This window comes from Hemicordylus capensis, chromosome 1 (assembly GCF_027244095.1).
Source record: "Hemicordylus capensis ecotype Gifberg chromosome 1, rHemCap1.1.pri, whole genome shotgun sequence".
In the NCBI taxonomy this organism is placed as follows: Eukaryota; Metazoa; Chordata; class Lepidosauria; order Squamata; family Cordylidae; genus Hemicordylus; species Hemicordylus capensis.
The window spans coordinates 410,712,387-410,731,407 of record NC_069657.1 but is presented as its reverse complement, the minus strand read 5'-3'; the positions used below and the strand labels follow the sequence as shown (position 1 = coordinate 410,731,407).

Genomic DNA, 19,021 nt, shown 5'->3' with positions numbered 1-19,021 from the left:
TGTAGGTGATAAACAGACGCGCTGTAAATCTAAAATCCTTAATGCGATTCAGGTAAAAACGGAGTGACTGTTGGACATCTAGCGAGTGGATTGCACGTTCTAAGGCAGATGTTAGACCCTTGAAAAAGGTTGGAAGGACAATGTCCTGGTTTAAATGGAACTCCAAGACCACCTTTGGTAGAAAAGAGGAGTCCAAGCGTATGAGGACCTTATCCGGGAAGAACCTTGTATAAGGGGAGTCGATCCTCAGTGCCATCAGTTCACTCACCCTTCTTGCCGTGGTGATAGCCACCAGAAAAGCTGTTTTGAGGGAGAGTAGCTTCAGATCTGAAGTAGCCATTGGCTCAAAGGGTGCCTGTGTCAACATAGAGACCAACAGGGACAGGCTCCAGGGTTCAACTGGAGTCTTAATCGGCGGAAAAAGATTAGTCAGGACTTTCAAAAAAGCTTTACACTAAGGGTGCAAGAACAGTGTTACACCTTCGCACCCAGGGTGTATAGAAGACAGAGCTGCCAAATATACTCTTAGGGAGACACTGGCCAAGCCCTGGGATTTCAATTTTGATAGATAGAGCAGTACGTCCCGCACAGTAGCCCGCCTTGGCAGGAAACCCTGGGACTTTGCATAATATTTGAACCTGAGCCACTTCTTTAGGTAATTTCATCTGGTAGAGGGCTTCCGTTGGTTCAATAAAATATTGTCTAGGAGCTTATTTGCTAGGCAGTCAGGCAAAGCGTTTTGACATCTGGGTGGAGAACAAGACCACTGTCTTGGGACAGGAGGTCAGAAACCCGAGGCAGCAGGTGGTACTGGTTTTTCGCTAGTCTGAGTACCTGTGGCAACCAAGACCGTCTTGGCCACCATGGAGGTGGGTTCTCAGAGGAGGCATGCCACCACTCTGGTGATTAACGGTTGAGGAGGAAACTTGTAAGGAGTCTCCCTCGATCAGTCCAACTGAAACGCATCCCCCAAGGACAGATGATCGTGTCCTGCCCTGGAGCAGAAGCGGGAACACTTCGCATTCTTAGAGGTCATGAACAGGTCTATTGTTGGTCTCATCCAGTGGTGGTACAGAGGAATCAGATATATTGAGTTGAGCTCCCACTCGTGTTGACGTTCTTGAAGAAAAACACGACTCAGATCGTCAGCTAAGACATTGTCCAGGCCCTTGATGTGAACTGCTATTGGAGAAACCTGGTGTCGTAGGCACCAGTGCCACAGTTGGGCACTGAGGCCACATAATGTGCAAGATACCGTCTCTCCCTGGCGGCTGATGTAAGCTTGGGCCGTGGTATTGTCCAGGTGGGTCTGGACAGTCTTGTCCTGGACAAGCAGTAGAAATGTGCAAAGGGCCTGGAAGACAGCAAGCAGTTCCAGAAAGTTGATATGTAGGCTGCTTTGCTGTGGGGACCATTTCCCCTGTATCCAGCAGCCATCGCAATGAGCCCTCCATCCTAGAAGGGAGGCATCCATTGCGACCCAGACAGATGGTAATGGATTCTGGAAAGGTACACACTCCAGAAGATTCTTCCAGTCGGACCACCATGATAGTGATCTCAGGACTTATGGTGGAGGAAGCAGACGCTTCCGCTGGCTGTCACGGATTGGGCTGAACATCAAAAGAAACCACAGTTGGAGTTTCCACATCCTTAGACAAACATATCGGATAACCGTGTTGCATGATGCTGTCAGTCCTAGAAGCTGCTGGATAGACTGTGCAGGCTGCAGCGGTTGGCTCCGAATTTGTTGAATGAGGGCCTGGATTCACTGGAAACAGTCCTCTGCAAAATGCCCTTTGGGTAGTGGTGTCCAGCAGGGCCCCGATATAACTGATGACAGGAACTGGATCCAAGTGGTACTTTTTCCAGTTCAATTGGATGCCTAAGTCCTGCAGCAGGTCCAATGCATATTGGATCTGCGAAAGTAACTCGTTTCTGACTTTTGATTTTAGGAGCCAGTCGTTGAGGTATGGGTAAATCAAGATCCTCTGTGTCCGTAGATGGGCAATCACCACCACCATACATTGGGTGAAAACTCTTGGGGCGGTGGACAGGCCGAAGGGCAATACATTGAACTGGTACACTTGGTTGCCTACGGTAAACCTCAGGTACTTCCTGTGGTTGGCGGCGAAGGTCCACAATGGGCAGTAAACCCCCGTCCCGCTTTGGAATCTGGAAATAGTGGGAGTAGAACCTATCTCGCCTGGCTGTCCATGGCATCAGAGTCCAAGGTGTCCAAGTCCGCCAGTAAGTTCTCCAACACACTATGAGTGTATTTAGCAGTGTATGCCGTATAGTTCGCCACCTTGATAGACAGGCAAGTAGAATAAACCTTGTGGCCGAGTACATCTAACTTCCTTCCCTCCCTTTCCGGGGGACTACATGCTGTTTCCCAGACTTAGATGAGGAAGCACTGTCTATCACCAAGGAGTTAGGTGCTGGGTGTTAACAAATATGTGTTGTCCTTTCCCTCGATTCTATATAAACTCTCCAGGTGTTCAGAGGTGGGGGTCGAGGTATGGAGAACCTCCTAGGCGCATTTCACAGCTCTAGTGATGGCCGGGAGCATAGGCAACGCCATCAGCGCAGTGCTCTGGGTTTTGATCATAAAATTATATACAGGATCATCTATGGTCTGTAACTCTGAACGCAAACCCAAACCTAGTGCCTCCGCCATAGCACGGATGTGTTTGTGGTAAGATTTCATTTCCTCATTAGGCGACACGTAAGTGACAGGGGCTACATCAGTCAGAGGCTCTACCACAGTCTCCTCGTCCTCAGGGTTGGACTTGAAATCCAAAGAGCCATAATGCTCCAAGGCTGAGGAGGCGGGTGAGGCCAGTAAAACTGTCTGGGTTTCTGTTGACAACAGCTGGGTCAATGCTGGGGTAGTCTGTGTGGCAACGGTGCAGGTTGCCGGGCTCATGGTCTGTATGGACCGTTGTGACATAGGTAGAGGTTCTGTCTGTGCCGCTGAGGAGACAGAAGTCAGGCGAGGAGTGTATGGCTTTCAGACTTGCATGCAGTCTGTAAAATCGTAGGGTGCTCCAGGTAAGATGGCCCCCAATGGGACGGCTGGGGCTGTCACAGAGGTAGGGACGTGTGTAAAACCACAGATGTGCCATGGTAGAGGTGCCCTGAGATGCTCAGCCGACAAGGAGGGTTGTTGTGCAAGTAGAGCAGCAGAAACCTCAGTGTCAGAGGACAGAAAACCCTTAAAAGTTGATGTCGAGGGCATACTTGAAGTCGAATCCAAGATTGATAAAATGGTATGTGTCTCAGAGGTGTCCAGGCCAGCAGCCCCCGAATCAGAAGGCTCATCATCCCCTTCAGCATCAAAGACCGGTATCAGTGCCTAGAGACCTGGCGTCACTTGCTTCAATGTCGACACTATCAGTGTGTGCAATGTCGACATCGAGGGAGCTTGCGGAACTGGTGTTGAGGGAGCTGAAGAAGATAGTGGGGTAGCCACTGGTGACAGGGAGCGAGCTCTGGTGCCTAATGAACTCGCGGTCAGTAGTAGATCCTGACCATGTTGAGGAGTCGACATCGACGCAGTGCAGGCCATGGGAAGAGGCGGTTGAAGCTGCATCGGAGGGACAGCAAGGGACAGAGGATCTTGCAGGCCTGCTGGGGAAGGCGTCTGCTCCCCGTCAAATATATCAGATGCTGATGCTTCACCAGTGGCAAATCCGAACGATCAACGTCGATGTGCTTCGAAGGATGCAGTTTGCTTGGTGTGGAGGTGGCATCATGAGTACGACAAGATGGCGTGGAGTCAGACGATGATGTCAAAGAAGTAAAAGTCAACGCCGAAGAATCTCATTGAGCCATCGATGTCGAATGTTTTGGTGTCGGCATCGAGGATTTTCGGTGGGCTGACTTTTTTGACGTTGACCCTGAAGGCTTTTTGTACGTCGGTGTCGTCATCGACGGCTTATGATGACAAAGCGTTGATGTTGAAGTCGAGGGTGGCTGATGGCCCTGTGCTGATTGCGTCAATGTCGAAGGCCCTAATGGTGCTGAGGCAGATCCCAGCGGCGTTTTACGAGGTGTGCCCAGTATTGAGGGGCTCAATACCTCGTCGTAAATAGTGCCACGCAGCCGCAGAGCCTGGTTCTTACAGGTCTGTTTAGAAAAGGAGAGGCAAATCTTGCACACCGTCACATTATGTTCCTCTCTCAAGCACATTAGACAAAGATCATGTGAATCCTTCGCGGGGAGTTTGGCATTACAGCCCTCACACCTCTTAAAGGTCTTTTTGTCATCCGCCATTTTACTAAGATTATCCAAGTCCGTTCCATGGGTCTAAAGCAGAGTCAAAGCCGTCAGCCAGTCCAGGTCATACACAGAAACAATCACGTCAGCCAGTCTGAGTCATACACAATCAATAAACGTCAGCCAGTCCAGGTCAAAACACGAAGAATCCAAAGAAATAACAAGAATAATTTCTTTCACAAATCAAACCCAAAAGGAACCATCCGACAACAAACGGCAGGCTGAGGTCCAAACACTGAGGTGGCTGGAAAAGAAGTGAAGAACACGGTGTCCAGCTGCCCTTAAACAGCACACTGCACGCGTGGAGGTGGGGTTTGGACACCTCGACAAGTTATGGCATAGCTACCGCAAGGTCTCTGCGCAGGCGCAGAGCCCATTCTTATGGATCTTGACGGATCTTGATCCAGATCATTTGGGAATACAAGCTGTAATCAGTTTAAACCACAGATCAGTCATCTGAAGCTTTCGTTGCTAATCAGCGGAGCCCAATTATAATTGGCAAGGTCGAGAATTAAGGGCACCCCTATTTGCATTTTAAGTTCTGGAGAGTTAACATTAATAGGAAATGAAAACAATATTAAAGATGGCTTTAAAATTTAAATATTAACCAAAGTAGCTTTTGTTTATTAAACCAATGAATGTTTAAATGATCTTACATTCCCACCCCATCTCAGACAGACACTTATAATGATGTTTTTGTAATATGCACATTCATTTAAACTGTCAACTAATCACTTAGATAAAAAGGTAGGATTGACCAAGGATTGCAATACATCAGACAATTATAGTTGGTCAGTCCTACTGTTTATCTAATAAGTTCCTGCTGTAGCAGAGTAGTTTTTACATTATATATATTCCTTCAGTAAATCTCGTGCTCAGCAGCTTTTCAACACATACATACATACCCCACTCAAACATGGATGTGGCACCATAGGTGAGATAGCAAATGTCATACAACATAAATGGCTCTTTGAACAGCCCAATGGTCTTTTAGCAGCTGACTAAGAAATTCTACAGCTGGTTTCATCATCAAGTGATGGGTTGGATCCAGAAAATGGTGAGTAATGTTCTGTTTGTGCAAAATGGCTTTTCTGCCCTCGCTTGCTGCTGCAACTCCCAGCAACAACGCCACCACACCCACTCACTCAACAAAGCCACTTCTGAGAGTTGAGGGAACTTCAGAAATAGTGTGGGAAATGAAACGTAAGTGGGGGAGAGTTGTAGAGGTGGGATTTGGTGGAAATCATCCCACCACCCACATACAAACAGAAATGTCTTTCTGCTTGGACTAATTACTTCTGGATCCAAGACCCTCCCTTTATTTCCCCTCTCCTTACCTTTTCCATTTGGCGTTCTCATTTCTTGTCTCAAGGCACAAACAGAGGCCTCCCGCACTAGAGCTGAAAGATCTGCCCCTCTACGAAGATGTAAAATGGAAAGGCAATGAGTCATATTAGGATATACCTCCTCACTCAGGCAAATAAAATACAAACATAGCAAGCTTTCAGAAGGTATTTCTGATAGAACATTTATTTTTATTTTTTATTTATTTTTACATTTTTATACCGCCTTTCTTTAAAAGAAAACCCCAAACATGAAGTTCTGTTGTTCAAAGGAAAACAAAAAAGTAAAATGAGCACACCCAAGACCTGTGTAAATTTACCACACTTCAGCAGTGTTTGAAACAAGTGGACCCAAGCAGGAAGAAATTTAGACCATTTGTTAAGTCCACAGAGCTGTACTCATGGTGAAAAAGTGTCAAAAGAGCAGTATGTGGGGTGATGTGCTAAGTACATGCTACTGAAAATTCAAAAGCATAAAAGAATGAACAACTCCTGCAGGAAATGATGGAAGATGAACAAGGAGAAGCCACTCACGTATAACAATTACAACGGGGATCATGAGCAATTTCTTCAAGATCCACATCAACCTCAAGAGGGGGTCGGGTTCCATCCTATCAAGATGAGGACAGAAAATATATTTAGGGACAAGGGCACCAAATGCAATGCATGTATCTATCTAGGACTGAATAAGTTTTCCACTCAACCTTCTGGAATCAAACCTGCATATTCACTTCTTTACTTCAAGTTCTTTTAATACTAAACAGTTCTGTAAATTTCTGAGGAACGCTAAAAGCTAGTCTAAGGCACTTACAGGTTCTCAGCCTGGTTATCACTGCTAGCATCAGAAGTCTTATTTATAACAAGAGCTAGTTTTTTTGTACAGTTGGGCCTCGATACCAGTGAATTTATTATCTGCGGATCTGCAGTCGGGTAAAAAGACAGATGGCATAAAAACAAAAGAGCAGTATGTGAAGAACATTTTGTTGTTTCTAGGTAAATGATGAAAAAACAGATTAATGGAGGTCATGGAAAAGTGAAAAAAGGGGCAAAGTGCCCAGCTGTAATGGTAGCAGTTGCCTGGTAGTTATTTATATAACAAAAGAGTTCTCAAAGCAGTTTACAAAGCAAAAAGTAAGGTAAGGTTGCGCTGTCGACTCCTGGTGACCACAGAGCTGTATGGTATTTCTTTGGTAGAATATAGGAGGGGTTTACCATTGCCATCTCCTGCGCAGTATGAGATGATGCCTTTCAGCATCTTCCTATATTGTTGCTGCCCAATAGGAAAATGGCTCCCTCTCCCAAAAGAGTTCATAATCTTGAAAGAAAAAGAAACAGAGGAGACAGCAGCAACAGCCACTGGAGACAAGTTGCTCTGCTCCTGCTAAACATATGAGAGCCCCTTTGACCAATTAGCAGGGGTTCTTGGCATCTGAGACAATCGTCTGCTGAATAGTTGGGTGGACTTAAAATTTGGCAGGTTTCAATATGCAGCATGCTGGGCATTTCCATACTGGTCACAAATTGCATAGTGGACACCACCACCATAAACTGCAGTGACTTAGTTAGAAGCACTTATTCTTGTTATGGATACCAGAGTAGAAACAGAAAGAGTTGTGCCAATTAATAGTCATTCGCAATTACGGAAACACCCAGTCACTGGACAGCTTGCATGACTAGGTTCCTAAAAGAAAGCATCAAAACTGTCCTCAATCATCTAGGTGCCAGCATTACTTTATTGACTATTATTAAGTATTCTGAGTGTTCTTTTTGGAATGGAAAGACATGTTAGAAATCCCTTTAATAATTAAAACAAATAAATCAAATGCACTTTCAACATAAAGCAATTTGAGAAGCAGATCTGGTAAACTTCTTGCCTGAAACAGTTTGCTAGCAGCGGTGAACAGCCAAATATCAAGTCCACATTAGACAAGTAGGAACAGGCCAAAACATGCTTTGTTTTATTCACAGTTCAGGAGAAGATGCAGCCACTCACCCACTCCATCTTACACAACACAAGTTTTGCATTTGGATCACTTACTTACTACACTTGAACTTAAGAGTAGTAACCACTTTGGTTTTTGTTTTAAAAAGGTTATTGCTATATCCACTTGCTACAACAAACACATACAGATATCTATAATACATTACCTAATGGCACAGCAGGGAAATGATTTGACTAGAAAGGCAGATGTTGCTGGTTCAAATCCCAGCTGGTATGTCTCCCAGACTATGGAGAACACCTATATTGGGCAGCAGCGATATAGGAAGATGCTGAAAGGTATCATCTCATACTGTGCGGGAGATGGCAATGGTAAACCACTCCCGTATTCTACCAAAGAAAACCACATGGCTCTGTGGTTGCCAGGAGTTGACACCGACTTGAAGGCACAGTTTATCTTTATAATACATTACATATTGTATCAAATTATTACTGTGTTGTTAGAAATGCTCTAATTTTCAAATATTGATAAACCACAGTTTGCACTCAATTTAGTTTGAAAATTGCTCATTAGATTTTATGGAACAGTCTTCAATTTCATATCTATCTAGTTTCATTCTGTAACAAATATTTGACTGTTTAACTCTAGAAAAAACAGGCTGCTTACCTGTAACTGATTATCTTTGTGTACATTCCCAATATTGGGTATTGTGCCTGCAGAGCAGCCTTGCAGACAAAATTCTATAGCTCTTTGTGGCACTCCAGCCTTGCCCACTGTGTACAGTGTGCCCACTGCCTTGGCGGCTGGAGAACATAATGTTCAGTTCCTGGAAAGGCAAACCAGCAATGATGAGCAGTCCTGCAATAATGATTAGGTAATGCACACTGCAGCGGGGAATGTTGGGAGGGTCATGGGAATGTACTCTGATCACTCAAAGATAATCAGTTACAGGTACGCAACCTGTTTGTCATCACCATTATTAGGTAACTAGCTAGCTTATCCATGGAGGTGGGCATAGTGTTGCTACTACAGAACTCTTTTCAGCACCACTCTACTGAAGTTTGCCTGCACTGCATTGTGAATGTCTAATACATAATGCTTAGTGAAGGGCTATTCAAACACCCAGGCTGCTGTCTTACAAATGTCTGCTGCTGCAATTCCAGATAAATTTCTTGTTGACATGGACACTCTCCTTGTGGAGCGAGCCTTTATAGATAGCACAGGTTTTACTCTGTTTCCTATAGGCTAATGTTATTAACTTCACCAACCAATGAAACAACCATGCTATTGGCATGCCTAATTTTTTTCCTTTATGCTGTTATTAAAGTCTAACAAGGAACAGAGTGTAAGGTAGCTTGTCATACTGTATTGTGGATCATGGTTTGAATTTGTGTACTGTAACTGGTTACAGACAAAATAAAATTTATTCATTCATGTGCTTGGGTCCTGTAGAGCTATGATGAAGTGCCATGCATCCCAATCAGACACAAATGGGTTAGGCACAGAGCTGACCAAGGGGAGGAACAAAAAGGCCACAAGGGACTTGATCAGTTGTGAAGCCCTGGTCCAAGCAAACACAGTGGTGAAGTCTGGAGTATTACTGTGAAATCTGCAGCTTTATTCTACTGTTCCCCTCTTGACTAGGCCCTAAAACTCTCTCAGCCATGTTCTAAGTAAGCACAGTAGTTGTTGGCAGTCTGAATAAAGCAGGATACTAGCTTGTGGATGATGTTTTGCAAAAATGGTGTGGGCTTAGAGAAACAGGCAGGAATATAAAATAACTCTTTGAGAACGCCACTCAGAAAAGAGATGGTGAAAACAACCTGATGCTTCCACTCTAATGTCATCTTTCAGTCAATGTAATCTTGTAATGAGAAAAGCAGAAGGGACACGCACATAAAACTGGTTAGATCATAGCAGCTTGCAACATAGCTTACAATGAAAACCTCAAAAGGTTTGGGCCTTCATTTATGATGTCTGAAGTCTTCCAAATCTTGTGCTCAGTGTACCAGAGAGAATGTCCCCTCCCCAATGTTGCAATCCAAGGTCTGTTGACAGCATCTTCTTGACTATATTACCTGTGCTCAAGTCTGTACCATGACAGCACAAGGAGGCATTCCCAATGGCCACCATGCAACGGTTCGACTCCCTTTCTTTTGACACCTGCCAAAGTCTAATCCTGAGTTCTCTCTGGAAGTGCCTCAGGGAAGTGTTATTTGGAGTAGCTTTTAATGACCTAGTTTATAAGCACTGGGTAATTTTAATTTGCAGATATTAACATACATGAGATACAATATTGGGTTAACCACATTTTGATTTTATTGTTAACTACCTTGAATCCTAGGTAGATAACAACAGATGTTGAGACCAAGCCATCTGGAACATATCCCAGACTAGAAGTGTGAGCACTGTAAGATATTCCCATTAGGGGGTGGAGCTGCTCTGGGAGGAATAGAAGGTTCCAAGTTCCTGTTCCTCCCTGGCTTCTCCAAGATAGGGCTGAGAGAGATTCCTGCCTGAAACCTTGGAGAAGCTGCTGCCGGTCTGTGAAGACAATACTGAGCTAGATAGACCAATGGTCTGACTCAGTATATGGCAGCTTCCTATGTTTCCAATGACCGTGGGTCATGACCCGCCCTCATGCAAAACTTCGTACACTTGGTATTGACAGCTGTCGCAAAAAGGTCTATATGGGGGTATGCCCACACTCTGAATATTGGAAACAAGTACTTGTTGTTCAGCTCCCACTCATGTTGTTCTTCCCTTGTGAATGTGCGACTGAGATCATCCACCAAAACATTCTCTATCCCTTTTAATTGTATTGCCCAGGGGTGATACTGTGCCTGATGCACCAGTGCCAAATTTGTACGTTCAATGCACACAGCGACCCGGACACCATCCCCCACTTGTCTGTTTATATAGGCAATTGCTGTTGTATTGTCTAGTTGTATCTGAGCAGTCCTGACTCTGAGCATAGGTAGGAATGCCTTCATGGCCTGGAATACTGCCAAGAGCTCTAGGAAATTTATGTGGAGTTGCTGTTGATGGCAACTCCACTGCCCCTGGACTACCTTGCCATTGCAGTGATTCCCCATCCCAACATGGAGGCATCAGTTGTCACCCACACTGTGGGAGACTGTTGTTGAAAGGGGACTCCCCATAAAAGTTTCCCCTTTCATGTCCACCAGGCTCAAGGACTGGATGATCTGATGTGGAACCAGCAACTTCTTTTGTTGGGAATCCACATTCAGGTGGAAGCTGGATAAGAACCACAACTACAGTTTTCACATTTTTAGGTGTGTGTGCCAAACTGTTGTTTTGCAGGACACCATCAGGCCTAGGAGGTGTTGTATCTGTTTCGCATGCTGCAGTGGAGTGGACTGGAACTGACATACAAGTTCTGTTATGGCCTGGAATTGGTCCTGAGGTAAGCAGGCTCTGCCGTCCAGGACAGCCCCTATGTACGAGATCGTCTTCAGAGGGTTGAGATGCAATTTCTTTCATTTGACCTCTATTCCGAGGTCCTGTAGAAGATGCAGTAAGTACTGTATTTGAGAATTTAACCCTTCTCTGTCCTTTGATGCCAGTAGCCAGTCGTCTAGTAAGGGGCAGGTAATGTTTCCTAAAGTCACGGCATTCTTGTTGCCTGTAGCCAGAGCATGCTCTGCTATACATCTTTGTCTTAGTTGTAAAAGAAGTGGTGGAAGTGGAAGCAAAAGTCTTTGCGGTAAATTTAGACTTTTTCAGCTTTTCCATAGTTGCATCAGTCTGGGGGAGGCCCTCAACCTTGTCCTTCATATCATATTGAAGAGCCGCAAAGCCAAGACACGCATGCCTCCTTAGGGTGATGGAGGTACTCATGGCTCTTGATTCTGATTCCGCCAAGTGTTTTGCAGTACTAAGTGCTTGCCTAGTAATTTTGGCTGATTTCAGTAGGACTTTTCTAAATCAGGCCTTAGACACTCGTTTAACTCTTGTCCTAAACTTTCCCAAAGGCAACAGTACTCACAACGAAGCAAGGAACCAGTACATGGGGTAGGGTGCAAGCGCTGAAAAGGAGCTGTGGTACTCCGCACCGGGAGTCTTATGTGCTGGCGCAGAACCCATTCTAATGGATTCAATGGATCACAATCCAGATCAGCTTCGTGCATCCAATCAGAAACACCTACCTCAGCTATGTTTACCCGAGGTTTGGCGTGATGTCTGAAGCAGGCCACAGAATCAGCATTGCTAACTGCACCATGCTAATTTTGGCTTGGCAGATAATAATAGCCTTCTTGAGTGGTAGACTGGGGTGGTGGTGGTGGTAAGTCTAAATATATAGTTTTCAGGCCAACAAGGAGTTGTTGAGAAGTATAGACACATACTGCATAAATATGTTGTTTACTATTTAGGATATCACATTTGAATCCTTTTTATAAACCAGCCATTTCCTGTACTGGCAGATGAAGAACTATTATTTTTGTATTTCCTGGTCCAGACCATATGTCCATTGAGACAAGAGCTGTAAGTGGCATGATCGAAACCTTCCCCAGTCCTGCATCTCTTACAGATACAACGCTCCCAATGATCCCAAAGGAAGGTAAAACAGGAGTAGAAGTTACTTTGTATTATGCAAAATTGGTTTTTTGCAACCTCCCACTGATCTGAAAAGGTAGAATTGACATTTTATGCCCCACCTCCATACCTACTTTAGTTATAGTCTTTAAAATGTCAAGGCGATCCCAAGGTGGTGGCAATCCTACATACAGTGTTTTATCCAGTCTCCCTGGGCGCAAAATAGCTGGATCTATAATATCTGATGGAGAAATGATAAGAGAATAATAATCAGATATTAGATACAAAAGTGGTAGACCGGCGGGGGGGGGGGGGAGAGAGAAGAGAAGGCTCATTCAGCCATCACATGAAGCCATCGTTTCCTCTAACTGTGATTAGTTTGTATGTCTGAATCTATGCCAGTCCACAAATTGTGGTTTCTTTGGGGCAGTGAAACCAGAATCTGATACCCAAGGTTTGAAGCTTTCTTATTTGTTTTAACTATGGACTTGTATGATGTGCTAACTTGCAATCATAGTTTAATCTTAGTTTTGTTTCAGCAGCTTTGCCATCTCAGGACTGTCACACAAAGAGAAGCAAACCTAGATTAGGGGCATAAGAAGAAAGGACGGGACCCAAATAAACCACAAGTATGGGATAGGACCCAAACAAAACCAGATTTGATTACAGTGGTGGCTGGTGAGGGTGCTGCTGGGAGCATATTTAACACTAAATTAGATAATGCTTACCAGTGTTACTGCCGCACTTGCAAGGTGCAGCGAGCTGCAGGGCCCGGCATCCCACATGGCAGCTTTGAAACTCACCAGGCCTCTGCACATGCAGAGGTCATGGTATTGCTGACCACACACATGACCTCCGTGTTGGTGAGATTCGGAGCTGCCACACCACGCAGGATGCCAGGCACGGCACCACTGCTCGCTGCACCTTGTAGGTGTGGTGGTAACACTGGTAAGCACTATCTAATTTAGTTTTAAAGGTACCTCCTGCAACGTGCCCCCCCATCCCCAGTGGTGCTCTCACTGGCCGCCACTATTTAATTATTGCCTGTGGTGTTAATCTAGAATGTTAATTAAACCTTAGTTAAATTAAACCATGGTTCTGATGTCTGAACCTGTCTGGAGAAAGCATATTGCCAGAAACTCTGAAGACTTGAAAGCTGAACTTCTAAAGTATACTATATAATCTCCAGCAAAATAGATGCCTTAAGTTTTTAAACGTTGAGAGGAAATGTAAACATTTCTTTCTCTCTCACACCTCTCTATCCCCACACCATATTATGGCCTTGTGCACATAGTATGCCTTACCCTTGGTTACCAAGAGGAAACTAATCACTTAAGGAGTGCATTTACTGTAGAGATAGTTGCAGGATTACCTCTAAGAATTGGCTGGATCAGTTGCAGGCACCTGATTACTGAGACCAAATTCAGCCTACAAATGGCTTATAGCTGGTTCACTCCTAACCTGTGCCTTTCTAGCTGATAAAAGGAGTCCTTTAGGCTCAGTCAGCACCAGACAGATCGGTGCAGTAGGAAGACGATTGTGTCAGAAAACCACTGACTGGGCTATAGTCTCCATTCCCTCCCAGAATAGACAGTACATCAGCCTGGGGTTATCAGTATCAAAAGATAATTAGTTGGCTGGTGGCAGCAAGTGCCTTAGGAGAGGGTTATTTCCTAGAGGGAGCAGCAAAGCGACACAGCATGACTAGATCCTATGATCTGCCAGCTCATCTAGTTGCTGAGCACTAGGCGAGAGGTAAACAAGATCTACTAAGGGGGAAACTGCTGCATGCTTTAAAAATAGCCGACCCACAAATGTGCTTAGTTCTACATTGACATGTATTTATCATGTATAGCAGAGCGTCAACAAATCAAGGAGTCTCCTCTAGATGCACTATGGGACCAACACTTCCATTAGATTCTCTTTTGAAAATGAGACGCTGAAAGAATACTTAACAGGTACTTTCCAAGCAGAAACCCCTGAGTATTTAGGGCTATAGCTTTATACTGTCTTGTAAGAGGAGCAGAGAGGGATGACTCACTGGATAAATAACCATAATCTTTCTGCAACATTTTCTAGTTTAGTAACAATTGGTCCAAAGGAAGATAAAGGACAACTCTGAGTAGCTCACAAAACAATTGAATAAAACATACAATTAAAAGCACATTTAAAACAAAAAAATCACAATAAAATACAAAAACAGTTGTAACACTTAAAAAAATAATACATTAACTGAAGGCACTGAAGATTAAACCTGGGGCCTTCTACATGCAAAGTATATGCGGTGCCCATGACCTCCACCAGCTCATCTCAATTTTGGCTTCTAGAAAGCCCAACTGGTACATACATTTTGCAAAATGTTATATGTTTCTGTTAATAAGAGCACACCAAGTAAGTTTGTCTCAAGATATGTTTGGCTTCTTCAGAGCACAGTGAAAAATACATTTGCTAGTATGCATTCAGGAGTTAACTATAATAAGTCTTTTGGACAAGGTATGAGGGTATGCTCATTAATCACTCTCAACTTTTATTTTTGTGGGGAGAAAGTCAACATGACCTGAACAACTGTTGGAGCAGAACAAGAAGTATTTGCATTCTGGGAATAAAAAATGCAGATCTACACTACTAAGAACCATGGTAGAGGAGAAGACCTTTAGAGATGGTTTTCTCCTCTGCTTCTGCTTTTTAAAATTTAAAAAAAAAAAAACAGATGCAGTAAAATAAAAACATGACAAAACTCAAGAACTGTTCAAAGCATCAAGACAAATTAGCTGTAACTTGTCTCCCAAATTTTGTCGCTTACTTGTTGGGGCATTCCTAGGGCTTTCCACCACTATGAAAGCCCTCTTTGTTGAGAAGAACCTTCCTTTAAATATGCTTACTAAACATTCACAATCACTACTTGATATATACCAAGACTTATATAAACAGCTCACTGGAAGTGTCCGCAGGAACTCTCCACTTAACCACACAAAGCTGTAAGCAGCTTGAACTTTATTATAAGCAGAATGTTAGAAGTACATCCACAGAAGCTACGAGGTTTCAGTGGCAATGCTCTGCTGTAAATAGGACTCTATTTCTAAATTCAAGTAACCTCTGCAGTGGCTCAATCTCCACCCCTCTACCATGAAGATAATAGTTTTGCCTGTCTTTCTGCCCATATTTGAAAAGCAGAGAGGAAGTAAAAAACACTCCTCCAGCTTTACTGAAGCTGAAAAGTAGTGGTTGATAGGGCTACTGGTTTTTAGTATGTTACTAAAACACTTGAATCAGCTGGAATAAGAGTTGCTTTGCATGTAACATTTTTCTAGGTGGGTGCAGAAAACACAAGTCTTTGTATATTTATCACAAATACATTGCTGCTTCCAAACACATGTACACGTGGCTAAATAGACACACAATGGTCCTAAGATAAGGCCCAACTGTTTAATGGTTATTACCTGGCCTGTTGGTGGCTGCCATAATAAAAACCTGACGACGAGATTCCAAACCATCCATCTCTGTAAGCAACTGGTTCACCACACGGACGCTGGCACCTGACTGTATGAGTAAGAATGCAAATTCAGTGAAATCAAGACGACAAAAACATCACATACTCCAGGTCACCCAGGTTTTTCATACCTATCTTAACTCCTGAAGATATAATTTCTTGGTTCATTTTCCAAACTAATTTCAGTCTGTCATTCCACCCACAAAAACCTCCCAGGGGGGACCTATGTTAGTCTGTTATGGCAAAAAATCACAAAGAGTCTTGTGACACCTTAAGGATTGTACCTGTTGCATTTCCATGGCCCGTTGACCTCACTATTTACATCCCCCCTCATTCTCCTTTGTCTTTGGCCTTGCAAACCTGCCAGCTACGGATATTACTTCATGCATCTGAAGAGTGGGCTCAAATCCATTCTGTTTATGCTACAATAAATGTGTTAATTCTTAAGATGCCACAATACTCTCTTGTTTTCACCCACAAAAAACTAAATTTATGGATTTCTAACCTACCCCATCATAAAATCTTGAGGGAAAGAGGTTAATGCACAAATAAATGCAGTAGTCACCTGATCAGGGGCTGAAAGTCTACAGTGAAATTTCAAGCGGGAGAACAGGATTGCTTTCTGAAACAGCTTGAAAGAGCTGCCTGATGTAATGATATTTAAACACTAGTAGCTGCGAGTGCAAGGGTTATGTTACAGTCATGTTTGGAATTTATTATTATTTATTTAAAATATTTCTATACCACCCAAAATGTGCATCTCTGGGCGGTTCACGATTACAATCATTTAAAACATCAACTCAATTAACAATTACGATCATTTAAAAGATTAAAAACATTTAAAACCCAGTATTAAAATTATTTAAAACTATAAATCTAATTAAAAGCCTGGGTGAATAAATGTGTCTTCAGTGCCTTTTTAAAAGTTGCCAAAGATGGGGAGGCTCTTATTTGATCTTAGCAGGCGGTAGGTCTCATGGTGAAGAAGACGTACTCTTAAATACACAGGGCCTAAGCCATTTAGGGCTTTATAGGTAATGACCAGCAACTTGTATTTTGTCTGGAAACGTATCAGCAGCCAGTATAATTCCTTCAACACAGGAGTAATATGGTCTCTCCTAGATGACCCAGAGACCAACCTGGCTGCCGTGTTCTGAACCAACTGCAGTTTCCAGACTATGTACAAAGGCAACCCCACATAGAGTGCATTGCAGTAATCCAACCTAGTGGTTACCAGCAGATGTACCACTGTTTTGAGGCCGTTCATCTCAAGAAATGGACGCAGCTGGTGCATCAGCCGAAGCTGATAAAAAGCACCTCTGGCCACCATCTCAACCTGAGACACCAGAGAGAGGTTCGGATCCAGAAGCACCCCCAGACTGCATACCTGCTCCTTCTGGGGGATTGTGACCCCATCCAGAACCAGCAGATCAAACTTGTCTCCCAAGTTTCAACCCCGCACAATAAGTACTTCTGTCTTATCTGGATTCAGCCTCAGTTTGTTATCCCTCATCCAGCCCATTACTGCCTCCAGGCAGGCATTTAGGGAGGTTATGCCTTCTCCTGATGATGTTGACATGGAGAAATAGATTTGGGTGTCATCAGCATATTGATAACACCCTGCACCAAATCTCCTGATGATCTCTCCCAGCTGTTTCATGTAGATGTTAAACAACATCAGAGACAATACGGAGCCCCGAGGGACACCATAGGAAAGTTAAGATTTTGAAGAACAACATTCTCCAAGAGACACCATCTGAAATCTGCCCATGAGGTAGGAGCAGAACCACTGCAAAGCAGTGCCTCCCATCCCCAATCCCCTCAGATGTTCCAGAAGGATACTATGGTCGATAGTATTGAAAGCAGCCGAGAGATCCAAAAGGACCAACAGAGTCACATTGCCTCCGCCAATTCCCAATTGGAGATCATACATAAGGCCAACCAAGGCAGTCTCCACCCCACAGCCTGCCTGAAAGCTGGTTTGAAATGGGTCTAGATTTATCTAAATTTATTCAAAAAGAACCATTTTCTCTCTGGAGAACAATAAGCATACTTCACACCTGACACCTCATAGTTTAGATAACGGATGAGCAGAGTAACATATACATTATTATTATTACTGGGCCAGTTCAGATGATCACAAGCCCCATTGTGTGATCATGGCAGGGATGGACAGAGTGCGCTCACCCTGACATCACTAAAGGATGTCCCGATGTGTTGTCTGAGTGTCATTTAATCGTGTGAGGAAGTGATAATCTGAACCACCCTCTACATACATTTTCCAGTACATGCAGAGTGGTGATACAGAAGAACAACCCTCTCATATGATTAAAGCACATTCCGGCAGCGCATTGGTTGTCATTTAGTGATGCTGTTCTTAGTGCATCTTCACGCTGAACATGTGGTTCTCAAAGCATTTACAGAGAAAAAGAATAATAAGGAGGTTTCTTGTGCCGAAAGGGCTTACAGTCTAAAACATAAATTACAAATGAACACAATGGATTGTCTACAGGATACTAACAACATGACTAGATTTTCACCGAGGAAACATGAACTGAAACCTTGCCTTTCAGTCTTCATGCCCTAGCTTGGGTTCATTTATATCTCACAAACCATTATGCAAGCACAGTTACTTGTGGAAATGTTTTGAGGCTCACCTCACGGTCTGATCTCCGAGGACACAAAGCATCAACTTCATCAAAAAATATGACACAAGGTGCAGAATTCCTTGCACGCTGGAAAACCTGACGAACAGCACGCTCGCTTTCCCCTACGTACTAAAATAGAGAGTGGGGAAAATCCTCAATAAAATCCTGTGAAAGATCTCTACTTACTTAGAGGAGTACACCTGATCATCTGGAATTGCACTTCAAAAGGGCCAGGGCCAGTTCAGAGGTTCCTTGGCCCTCAAGATACCACACCATGAGACTGAGAGCGAGCTTTGAACTCGCAGGTCACTTTCCCCTCACTACAGGTGGAAAGCATTTTCTGAACCAACATCATCCCAACAGGGATCACATCTAAATAGTTTGGAAAAAGTATATACATAGGTGACAACAAAGCCTATGGGTAATAATAATAATACTAATAATAATAGTTAAGCAGTTGAATCATTTATACAATCACATGGCATTCTTGCATTTTGTCACCAGGGCCATCTTGTTATTTAACTCATTTATTTTACATCAAACACATCAGACTACTAAACAATACATTAACATCTTATATACAAAAAATTACATCTGAAACATGATCTCTTCTACTGTAGTACTGAAACCATATGTCTGTCCATGCAAGTTCTATTAGCTAATAAACAAATTCCATAGTTACCGAATATCATTGATCTTGGTTTTTTGGTAATCCAGTGATCAGTTTGCATCAAATGACTTTCACACAAATAAATAATCTCAGTC

General features: G+C 43.5%; 1 protein-coding gene across 14 annotated transcripts in view; it reads right to left on the bottom strand.

Moving 5' to 3' along the window:
- NVL (nuclear VCP like) overlaps positions 1 to 19,021 on the bottom strand; it is a 172,077-nt gene that overhangs the window by 85,536 nt on the left and 67,520 nt on the right. For 13 of the 14 annotated variants that reach the window (XR_008319197.1, XR_008319200.1, XR_008319198.1 and 10 more), the window contains exons 17-21: positions 18,266 to 18,385; positions 15,559 to 15,658; positions 12,253 to 12,359; positions 6,156 to 6,232; positions 5,616 to 5,695 (exon numbers count right to left, since the gene is read on the bottom strand). Coding sequence is in view for 8 of the 14 variants with exons in the window: in XM_053308106.1 (XP_053164081.1) it covers positions 5,616 to 5,695; positions 6,156 to 6,232; positions 12,253 to 12,359; positions 15,559 to 15,658; positions 18,266 to 18,385 (484 nt within the window). In the remaining 6 variants the exon portion in view is untranslated. Of the gene's footprint in view, positions 1 to 5,615; positions 5,696 to 6,155; positions 6,233 to 8,227; positions 8,388 to 12,252; positions 12,360 to 15,558; positions 15,659 to 18,265; positions 18,386 to 19,021 lie in introns of those variants that run through there. The other variant, XR_008319209.1, reaches the window with a different exon arrangement.